Source organism: Anthonomus grandis, chromosome 22 (genome assembly GCF_022605725.1).
Source record: "Anthonomus grandis grandis chromosome 22, icAntGran1.3, whole genome shotgun sequence".
In the NCBI taxonomy this organism is placed as follows: Eukaryota; Metazoa; Arthropoda; class Insecta; order Coleoptera; family Curculionidae; genus Anthonomus; species Anthonomus grandis.
The window spans coordinates 21,317,248-21,329,546 of NC_065567.1; the positions used below are offsets into that span (position 1 = coordinate 21,317,248).

General features: G+C 31.7%; 1 protein-coding gene across 2 annotated transcripts in view; it reads left to right on the top strand.

Annotated features, from left to right (window-relative positions):
- LOC126749195 (protein patched) overlaps nucleotides 1-12,299 on the top strand; it is a 42,506-nt gene that overhangs the window by 24,193 nt on the left and 6,014 nt on the right. For both annotated transcript variants that reach the window (XM_050458879.1, XM_050458880.1), the window contains exons 3-5: nucleotides 4,016-4,542; nucleotides 7,731-8,211; nucleotides 8,361-8,987. In XM_050458879.1, the coding sequence (XP_050314836.1) occupies nucleotides 4,016-4,542; nucleotides 7,731-8,211; nucleotides 8,361-8,987 (1,635 nt within the window). The remainder of the gene's footprint in view (nucleotides 1-4,015; nucleotides 4,543-7,730; nucleotides 8,212-8,360; nucleotides 8,988-12,299) is intronic.

The following is a 12,299-nucleotide window of genomic DNA, read 5'->3' on the forward strand; positions in this document are numbered from 1 at the left end:
AGGCTGGGCTAGCACTCGGGTGGTCCACGTGACGTCAGGCCACCACTTGGGTGGTCACCATACTACGGTTTGCCATGTTGCCGCTTTTTCATTTTGTCTTTTTTTTTAGTTGAAGTAATTTCTCTAAAATTTTTCATTTATGAATTAATCTTGTTTCCAAAAATAAGAATTTTTTCCAGGCAGTTTAACCCTCTTTTTTGGCTTCATCCAAGCAATACCATAGTTTATGTCTATTTTTTTTTAAATTTAAAGTAATAGTTTTAAGTTTTCAAGCCAGTTAAAGTAATTTTTATTTTCTTCCAGAAATTCACCAAGTAGTCTTTATTTTTTCTAATATGTCAGGTACAAGTTTTTTAGAGGTAATACTAAAGTAGTTTTTCAAGGGGCATATTTCGTAACTGCATGAAAAAAAATAAAATATTACTTGAACTATCAGGAAGAAAGCAAAGATGGAAATAACTGACTGAAAAAAATCCAAAATATAATCTCAATCACTCGATATTTAATATTTATTAATAAGCAATATTTGGGTAATTATTATACGATATAAAACACAATAATTTGATCGAGTAAGAAATAATTTTCAATTTTTTTAAGCCACACGTTTTTGATTTTAAAGTTTACGCGATTTACATCTCAAATAAGAACCACTATTTACTACCACATAAAACATAAACAGTGCCATTGATGTTTATGTTATCATAACTGGCCGATCAAAACAAAACCGTATTAATTGATGAGTAATAAACTGTTTGGTGGTTTATATACATTCAAATCGTTTTTTACGACACCATATTTGAATATTTTTTGAATTATTAATAAACCTCTTTGAATATCGATGCCGCCGCAGTTTTAATTGTTATTTTCCTCACGTCACGCTGCATCTATTTTTCGCTTGATTAGCTTAGTAAATGAGGTTACTGCTTTTTTGCACGTTCACGGTTCATTTATGTAATTTTTCGACTTTGGTGGTCCTTCTACAAATGTAACTTGCACCTATTTTAACAATTTTAAAAGGTATTTAGGCAGAAAAATACCTCAGATCTAATGCTACTATTTGCCTGTACAAATTATAAAAAAATTTCATTTAAAGCAATGTTGAGAATGAGATGTCAACAAAATGTGCAACAGTAAGTGCTATTCGTTTTAATAATTAAAGGTGCTTCATGGTCACTTTTATTATGCACAAGAACAACCATTAAAAAAATATAAATCAAAATGTCATTATTAAATTGTAGAGATGTTTAATAAAAGGTGCTTAAAATCCATTTTTGTTATGCACAAAGTTTATATTATTCAAACCTAAAAACCAATAATTTAGTAATATATGTTCATAGCATTATTGTATACGATTAAGGATGTTTAAGGAAAGATCATTTGTAGCCATTTTATGCATAAATACAACATAATTTTAATAATAAATGACTTTAATGATACCAAATAAGGCTACATAGGCGAAGTCTAGCTATAAGCTACTTTACTTTATCTAAAATTTACAAAAAAAAAATTATAAACTTAGAAACTGTAGTTATGACCTAAAAAAATTGAATTGAAAAAGAAAACCTCTTCAGAAGATAAAAATGTTACCTATATGTATCAAAAGAAACACTACCAGTTTACCCGTATATTTAATTTCATTGATGGTTTTTTAAGAAATCCACTTTCTGCCAAAAGCTTTATACTTGGTATACAGCAATGTACGAAAAACTACGCCTGAAACATGTTAAATACTATCTGAGAAATGTTTAGCCTATCTAAAAATCTTACGTTGACATTTAATTTCATTCAATTTAGTTTATTTTCACAACAGTTCTGTTAAAGATACAGAAGCCTACCTAAGCTGTATGGAATTTTCTCATAAAAGAACAGTATTAAATTCTAAAATTAAGAACAAAAATAAGGAAAATATCATGTACCATGTCAGAAGTATATGAGTGCAGTAATTATGCTACAAAAATTTAAGAATTGCCATAATAATTCAATGTATTTTTCAGGAATTCACCTTTTCTATCAACAGGGCCTTTATTACATTTTTGATTTTTTTTAATACTTACATTTTTATAGCTGTTAAATTATTGAACAGTTTTGCTGACATATATTTAAAGCTTTTCTTGAAAGAACGTAGAATGATGAACATATCGAGGATAATAAATAATAGTTAAGAGTAGGCAATACTAAGGATTGACAAAGCTTTTTCCTCAGCTTAAATTTATTATAATTTCATTCTTATAAAGAAGTCGTAATGCAGAATATGCTTTTTTAGAACTGAAGAAATATGAAGCCTAAATCTTAAGGGTTTTTCAAAAATGAGACCCAGATTTATGGCTTTTTCTGTAAATTGTAGTTTTGTTAAGCCAACATATTTAATAATTTAAGATTTTCCTGAACATAGATAACCTATTAAGTTCTAAGTGGTTCTGTTGCTCGTATTTATAAATTGCTTTCAGATCATTGTTCATTTCCATTGCGGCTTCTTGCAGCTGATTTATTTTAACTCTAGTAACTGTGTATCGTCTGCAAAGCTTTATTGTACAAGTTTTTATAACGTCGAACATATCAGAAATATTTGACCTAACAACTGAACCTTGGGGTACACTTAAAGTAATTTCGCAAGAATTTGAAAATTCGATGTTATCCATCAACATCACCTATTTTCCTTTTTTAAGGTATGTCTTGACAGAACATGACTACAGTCTGATCGAATCCGTAGTATCACACATACCGTCATGATCAAAAGTATCAAATGCCTTGGCAAAGTCCAGCAGTACCATATTATTGCCCTTGTCAATTATCTGTTATATTAGCTAACACTGAAGTAGTACTATAATTCTTGCCAAAACCAGATTGCCAATTGAAAAATATTAGGTTTCTTATGAAGTAGTCATAGAAATGCTGAAGTAAATATTTTTCTAAAATTTTTGATAAAGTTCTAAATAATTTCCAGATTTAATTAAAAAGGCTTATTAAAGCACATTTCCATTTGTCTGGAAAACACCTAATTTTTAAACAGCAATTTATGATATGAGTAATATTAAAACATAAAATGAATATCTCTATAATATATGGTGCAACTAAATAAAATTATATCTTATAATAATATTATATCCATTAAATTTTATACTACTGTAAGAATTTTAATTAAATAGTGCGTGGTAGCCATTTTTGTTATGCAGAAATACAACTACGACGACAACGGCGTTAATATAACAGAAGGTGCTTCGTAGGCATTTTTGTTATGCATAAATGTTTTCTATAACTACTAACAAATTCTATCCAACATAGAGCAATAAAAATAAACCTTATTAAAAAAAAAAGGGAAAAAATAATCTGGGTATCAAATATCCCCTGAAAACAAATAAAATATGGCAACATGAGATTTAAAGAGCAGCTGTGCTGCGGAGAATCTACGGGAGGGATTCTAGAAAGAAAGCTTTCGGTCTCGCTTACCTTTTGTGTTTCGAATTTTAGGCCCCCCTGTTTTTATACCGTATTCGATAATACCGAGAAATGAGAGGGGTAGATTGAGACATTGTACTGCCCGATTCAGATCAAATTCTCGTACCGCTCGCCAGCTTTTGTCGACGGCTAAAATGTCATCCCCGAGTTATGTCATTATTATTAGACTCATAAAATTTACGAGCGGACTTCTTATATGGCTTTAAATCGAGCCAGCTATTCCGCTCATTTTTTTATCCTCTTGCTTTTGCTGATGGTTAAGTTAACTTGCTCTTTTTGTTTTGCCGATATCGTTTTTAACACTTCCTTATATCATTACCGCACAATAGTAGTAAAATGAAATTAAGGAGGTATTTTGCATCACGCGAAAGCAATTTAACTTGACAGTTATTTGATCTACGAGACTGTAATTTAGCTGTCAAAGATTTTTTTGTGTCCATTTCTTCATATGTTTAAGAGCAATCAAAAAACGAGAGAACTGTTATTAGGATAGTGAATGGTGCGTTCCAAACATATATTTTAAACACCTTGAAGTTAAACGTGATTTATTTTGTTACAGGAGAAAGCAGTAGGAGACCGAGGCGTTCTATGGATCCGAAGCCGTATCCAAAGACTCCTAAAATCTTTAGGAAAAACGTTAGAAACCCACGCGGGGAAATTCCTGTTTGTCAGCATTCTGGCAATAGCGACTTTCTCGGTGGGTTTGAAAAGTATGGCGTTCCATACCGATATTGAGCTCCTTTGGGCAGAACCGTCTACCACACCGGAATCCTCTCCCAAAGAGATGTTATCAACTCACCAAATGGTTGTGCAGACTGCCGTAGATCCGGACGTAGATCTACTTAATTCGCACAGCCTTTTAGAGCATTTACTTCTAGTCCAAAAAGCCACACAAGTTAGCATTAATATGTTTGAAATAACCTGGAGATTAAAAGACTTTTGCCAAGCACCAAGCATTCCTAATATTGATACTCAGTATATTGCGCAGATATTTGAAAATATAATGCCATGTTCCATTATTACACCGTTAGATTGCTTTTGGGAAGGATCTAAGCTTTTGGAACCACATTATCCTGTACACATACCGTAAGTAAAAAATCTATATTATTGTGACCAATTCATAATTATTTACTTATTTTATTGTGTATTACGTCAAACATTGAAAAGAAGAAGAAAATATAGTTGTTCACATATTTCGAAGAATAATGAACTTAAATCTTTAACGACACCTTTCCTCGTTTCTTCTTTTCAATAGGTAGGATCTTTGTTTTTTTTTATATCGAAATTGAGAAGAACGAAAAACTTATTTATTGAATAAAATTATTGATGTGTGAATTAAGTGAAAAAAAAGAAGTTGGGTAGGATTTGGAAAAGAAGAAACGAGCTTAGAGGTCAATATATTAAGTAAACTAAATTGAGATCTTTAAAAGATATACCTAAATATACGCTATACCTAACATATTAGGTATATGTGTATCCATTTCTCTCTATTTTTACAGTTTGTTTCATTTAGTCACATTGGATATTGCAAGTTCAATGATTTTTGGAAAACTTGATAGTAGGTTTATTGGTCTGTAGTTTTCAAATAAGTTTGGATCGCATTTTTTATAGAGCCCCTCTATGATATAATGGCTATTTTTAATTGACCCGAAAATATGCCATGCTTAAAGGAGTTATTTATCCAAACAACAAGATGTTCCAAATCTCTGGAATTATTGCGTTAATTAAACATGCCGGGTCGTTGCCAATTCCATTGCTAAATTTATTTTTCAAAAATTTATTACAAATCAATAATTGTATCCTAATTGAACATCAAATACCAAATCGCACTTTCGGATCTTTGACCTTATAATTCTAATAATTAATATTTAAAATATTTGCAAAAAAATAATAATTATACCCTAAGTCAACCCCAAATACCAAATTTCATTCAAATTGGCCAAATGACTAAAACGTTTAAAAAAATAGTCCTACATAATAAATAAGTACATTTCATCCTTTCATCCTATAATTTTTGTCTAGCAAAATGCCTTGTATGGTCCTCTGTGTCACATGACTATTATAATAAAACACGTTAAATTCTAAAACGTTAAAAATTTGCCAAATTATCACGGCTAAAAGAACACGATTTGGTAAAAGATATGCATATATTCAAATCGTCCAAAGTCTCTTGAATATTTCCATACCAATTCCTGGAGGTTTAGACGTATTTTAAGCATTTTATCAATGAAATTAGAAAGCAAGTCCAAGCCGATTTATTCGCTTTGACGCCATGTTGTCAAATGCGCCGTAAAAGACGCCATTAAAATTGGGCATAGACGTCAAAATCGAACATTTTCAGACGATAGTTTAGGGCATAAAAAACGGTTTACCTTATGATTTTTACATGTAAAAATAGTAGAAAGCTTTAGAAACATATTAATATTAATTCTGGCCCGATTCCAATTGGGTTTAGTAGTTAAATTTTGATTAGAAAAAGGGTCTTTTTTAGACGCGGCCATGGATTGCCTTGAGAATCGCCATTGTGATTTTTAGCGATTTTTCGCGATTGGTACTTAATGGACAAAAATTACTTTTGGGGTACTTATAACAATAGTCAAAAATTGAAATTTTAGTATGTTGTACTAAAATGAATGACGCATTTTCTTAAGTAGTTACGGTTCATTTATGACATACAGGGTGCGCACAATTAATTTCCAAAGTCAAAAAATGGTTAAAAATTCATAACTCAAAGACGGGTTACTTAGAAGGTTAGAAGTACGGTTACGGGTACTTATGGTTAATCTAGGAAATGTTCTTCTCATTACGGACTTTAAGCCGTCCATAAACCTTTTAGCCCTAGGTGGCGCCACGAAAAAGTAGAAAAAAACGGTATTTTCAAATGAATAGTGCTCCCGCTATATAAATGATAGCGTTAAAGTTAAGACGCCCTTTTATTCGGAAAGATTTTAGGTTTAATTAAACCAAATAACATTTTTTGAATTTTGCACCATAAAAATTTTAAACAGAAAAAAAAACTTAAAAAATGGAATTTGTTAAAGTTTTTTTGATTTTTCTCCCAGAAAAAAAACATTAAAAAAAAAACCCTAAATAAAATTTGTAGTTCTCGATAATACGCACATATCTTCTGCAGGTCAGTATTTCCGCAAAGATACCGTTTAACCGTCAAAGGGGCTAGAATATCACATATGTCTCAAACTTCTAACGATAAGAAAAAATACTTTTAGTATGCCGAAAATAACCAAAAAGTATACCGCACTGTCTCACGCGAACTCTAATCGATCCGTAAATTGTTATAACTTTCAAAGAACCGTTGCGACCTGTATCGAATTCCCATTGAAAAAATTGGAGAAATATTTTTTTTTACTTGGATGGCCTCCTTGTTCTAAACAAAAAAACAAATGAAAATGTGTAAATGATCAAGTTGTAGTCTCATATTTCTAAATTATAAAAAAGTAGGCGTCGTTTCTCTACTTCAAATAGAACCAAAGTTATAAGCACTTTTGTCCAACGAGTTCGAATTTCATGTGAAAACTCCCCTGCGGGACAGCCCCTCCATTAGAGATTCGCTCAAACAATAACTTGCTAGACTTCTTTGAATTGTTGGTATCGAAAGCCTTTGGCAAATCAACTACAATATTTGCAACCCTTTGCCCCTATTATTATTCTGCTGTTTCTTAACTTGTCTTACTGCAAATTGAATAAAGTAAACTAATCATCGGCAAACTAAATCAATAACGGTTGGTAATTAATTTAGCAATTCTTCCCAGAACTCTTTATTCGAAAAACTTTTGTTTATGTGAGTCAATATGAAGATTGGGTTTATTTTACCTGATTTTTTAATTTTGATGTTGTTGTGTCTTATCGAAACTTAGTTCTATTTTTTGTTTGCTGTATATTTTTGAAATCTTTGTAAACATTCTTATTTTTTAATTCACTTGAGAATGATTTGGAATCTAAGCCATTTGTTTTTTCTTTCTTGCTCTTTATTTTCACCATATCTACAACAAAAGTTTCAGGAATATGTTTTTCCTTCTGTATCAAGGTTATTCTTCTGTACCTTCTGTACTTTTTAATGCAATGTCATTTTTTCTAATCAGCTGTACTGAAAAGTCATTCATATTAATTCGTTTGTGTACATTGTGTGTTTTTTTGTTTACTAGAATTTCTGACTTCCACTCTGACCTGTTTCCCTTGCTTGCAATTATTGACTCATGTTGTGTTTGTATTACTACAAAATCCTTTTTGTACATGTAAATAATTTATGTTTACAGATATCGTGGTGCAGACCAAATAAAGTGGACCAACCTTAACCCAAAGGCGCTAGTAGAACAAATGCAGAGCAGTGAGTCAAACTTTGACTACCACTCCTTAAACGACTATTTAAAGCGAGCTGGCATTACATCAGGCTACCAAGAAAAGCCCTGCTTGAACCCGAAAGACCCACAATGCCCTACGACTGCACCAAACTTCAATTCCTCACAACCTGTGGACATTGGAGCAGAACTCACTAGTGGTTGCTACGGTTTTGCTGCCAAGTACATGCACTGGTATGAAGAACTGATTGTTGGAGGAGTAAAGAAGAACAAGACTGGGCATATTAAAGAAGCCAAAGCCCTTCAAACTGTAGTGCAGCTGATGGGGGAACACGAGTTATATGAGTTCTGGTTTGGTCACTATAAGGTACACCATATTGGGTGGAACGAAGAGCGGGCTGCTATGGTGCTGAATGCTTGGCAAAAGAAGTTTGCACAGGTAAATCATATTTTATAATACCTATTGTTTCTCTGTATCAAAGATATGATTAAATATTGGGACAAAATTCTGTGGACCTTAACTGTTTATTTTATGTCTGTACTGTTTTATTTGGTTTCCTGGAAGCTAATACTGATGTTTTCTTACAGGAAATTGACCGTCTAACTAAAGCCAAGAAGAGTTCGTCTTCATCATACTCCTTCATAACTTTTTCGACAGCGAACGTAAACAGAATCCTAAAAGAATATTCGAAAACTGAGTTCGTAAAGTACGGTGTAGTGATCGGAGTGTTAGCGATATATGGGTGGGCCGTTCAGTCAGCGCTTGCTTTTATCGGAACTCTGGTATTAGCTAGCACAGCTGCGGCAGCGCTGGGTGTGTGTAGCTTAATCGGACTCCCAACGAATTTACTCAGCACCCACGTGCTCCCATTTGTGATGGTCGGCCTTGCGATGCGTGAAATGTTCCTTATGTTAAGTACGCATACGAAAGATTTAACCCCGCCCGAAATATTATTACGAACTGGTCCGAGTGTTGTGTCTGCGATGCTTATCAATTCAGCAGCAATCCTGACGACTGCGTTGTTACCGGTGCCTGCGCTAAGAGTGTTTGCGTTGCAGTGCGCAGTCATGTTGATTTTTCACGGCGCGGCTTTACTGATCGTGTTTCCTTGTTTGTTGGCTCTGGAGCAGAGATGTCGAAAATCTGATATGCCCTGTTTTAGGAGAGAGAATAAAGGAAAGACTGCTACTATTCAGAACAATAATAATAATGCTGTAAGTATGTTTTTAATATGTTTTTTGTCAATAGTATTGTGTTGAGCATATTTAGCCAAAAGTTCCATTTTTTAATATTATTTATTGGAATTTGCACTGATTCAAGTGAGGCTTTCTCATTTAATTTTTTAAACGTTGCTAATGGGTTAATAGAATTTTAACATCCCTACCAAGTGTCGCATGCATGAACCGTATATATCCTACAATCTTAACAATTTTTTTTTATAAGCGAAATCCGGATTAAACGATCTAATCAATCGCTTCTTGTCCAGAAAACTTATCCTTTTACCGGAAATCAGGAAATTGTTTAATTCTGCTTATAATTTGTAATAAGGACCAGTACATTGTTAATCCGTTAATTTTATTTAATATTTTATATTTCATGCAAATTTCGAAATTGTGTTTTAGAACAATTTTAGTATTTTTATTGTTTTTGTGTAACATTGTATTTTTCTTAAGAATTTGCATTTAAAAAAATGGATTGTTAAAAGTTAAAATTTTAAAATACTCTGAAATGCAAATAAATATGTTTTTTTTAATTATTAATACAAAATTCAAAATTGAAAATCTTCTTGGCATTAAAATAAAGAAAACACATATTTGAAAGTTTGTTTATTTGTAATGTTTTTACAAAACATATAAATATCTACCAAATAAATTTGAGACAATTTTCTATTTTATTCCAGATATTTCCACCAATTCTCAATGTTATTCATTTCGTATCATTTAAGATATTTGCCAAACATTTAAAGTCATTCCTTACTATCTTCTGTATTATTCGGACACTTCTTACTTCCCTATGCCTTTAAATTAATTTCTTATTTCTTCCAGGCTTTTAAGGCAATTTTCTATTTTATTCTAGGTATTTCAACCAATTCTTAATGAGAGTTTGATTTGATGATCATTAAAGCTGCTGCTAAAGCCACTATTTAATATTTTCTGTATTATTGGGACACTTCTTGCTTCCCTAGGCTTTTAAATCAACCTCCTATTTCTTCTAGGCTTTTAAGATAATTTTCTATTTTACTTCAGACATTTCAACTAATTCTCAATGTTATTCCAGCAATTTGATGTCATTTAAAGTTCCTACCAAACATTTAAAAGGATTATTTAATATCTTCTGTGTTATTGAGACCCTTCTTGCTTCCCTAGACCTTTAAAGTAAAATCTTGTTTCTTCCAGGCAACTTTCTATTTTTTTCCAGATATTTCAACCAATTCATTCAAAGTTCCTACCAGACATTTAAAGCCACTATTTAATATTTTCTTTGTTATTGAGACACTTCTTGCTTCCCTAGTCGTTTAAAGTAATTTATTATTTTTTCTAGGCATTTAGGGCAATTTTCTATTTTATTTCAAATATTTAAACCAATTTTTATAGTTATCCCATGAGTTATCCCTCTTTGATGTTATTCACAGTTCTTGACAGATATTTAAACCCACTGTTTAATTCTTCCATGTTATTGGGACATTTTTTGCTTCCCTAGGCCTGTAAAGTAATTTCTTATTTCTTCCAGGCATTTAAGGTAATTTCCTATTTTTATGTAGACATTTCAATCAATTCTCAGGGTTATATTAGGAGTTATATGTTATTTAAATTTCCTATCAGGCATGTAAAGCTTATTCTTAAATTCAAGGCTAATTTCTTAATACCTTCTATGTTATTGTGACACTTCTTGCTTTCCTAGACCTTTAAAGTATTTTCTTGTTTTGTCTAGGCATTTAAGGCAATTGTCTATTTTATTTCAAACATTTCAACCAATTCTTACTGTTAGTTCAGAAATTTTGATGTCATTTAAATGTGAAACTTTTTGCTTCCCTAGGCCTTCAAATTAATTTCTTATTTCTAGAATTTCCTATTTTATTCCAGAGATTTCAATTAATTCTCAATGTTATTCCAGCCGTTTAATGTCATTTAATGTTCCTGCCAGATATTTAAAACCATTATTAAATATCTTCTGTATTACAAGCACCCTTTTTGCTTCTCTAGGCCTTTAAGGTAATTTTTTATTTATTCCAGGCATTTGAGGCAAATTTCTATTTTACTGCAGACATCTCGACCAATTTGAAATATTATACCAGGAGTTTGGTACAGGAGATACAGATAAAAATTTAAAATTAAGACCTTTAACTGTCTGTAATTAATAAAAAAAAAACTTGGTGTACCTGCCTACTACATGTCAACTGTCTGTATTTCGACCTTAAAATGAACGTTTGAATTCATCTAGGCAGTTGAAGTTAAATTTTTCTAAGAAAATTGCCTAGATTCATATGCCTAGAATTCATGGTAAAATCGACTTCAGTGTCTTAAATTTTTTTAAATCTATAATTCGACTGCTTAAAATAAGATCTTTTGTGTTATTGGAACACTTCTTGCTTCCCTAGGTGTTTAAAGTAATTTCTTATTTTTCTACGCATTTGAGGCTATATTTTATTTTATTCCATACATTTAAACCCATTCTTAACGTTGTTCCAAGCGCTTGATGTCACTTAAGTTCTTGCCAAACATTTAAAGTCATTGCTTAATATCTTCTGTATTATTTAGACACTTCTTTCTTCCCTAGGCCTTTAAAGTAACTCCTTGGGTCTTCCACGCATTAGAGGCAACTTCTATTTTATTTCAGATATTTTAACCACTTTTCAATGTTATATCAGGAGTTTGATGTCATTGGTAATTAATGGTTTTTCGTAAATGTGTGCAAAAACTCCTGATTTATTGCAATGACCCCTGTAAGGCTCCATATTTAACATGCAAACATCTGTAAAAAAAAACATATTTTTTGTCGATAATTTACAGAGTTGACCCAAAAATGATTATGTTAAAATCCATTGAATTTGTAAAAACTTAAAACTCCTTAAAAAAATGTTAACTGTTAATTTAACGCAACGAAGCCACCTAAAAGTAAATTACAATGTTCGCGAGGCATTTATCTTCCAGGCAACGTCTGCAAGAAAGATGGCTTTCGGTAATTTTTAACAAATTATTCCGAGCGAATTAAAAAAATTGACCCATTACGTTCAAAAATGACTCGTAATGAATCGAAGCGCATATATTCAGCCTCCAGTATGCAAGCAAACGCATCAATTTGCATATGCCGACTTTTAAGTTTAATATAAGCAAAACAAACAAATCATGGTAATTTCAATGCTTAACCATCTTGATAGGTATGCCTGTTACATATATTCAGGTTTTTAAATGTTGTTTTATAATTCTTGCAACCAATCGATAGAGCAATAATTACTTCACAATGTTACTTTACCATAAATTTAAAATCTTAATTTATTATGCAGATGTGCCATATTATGGAATTTT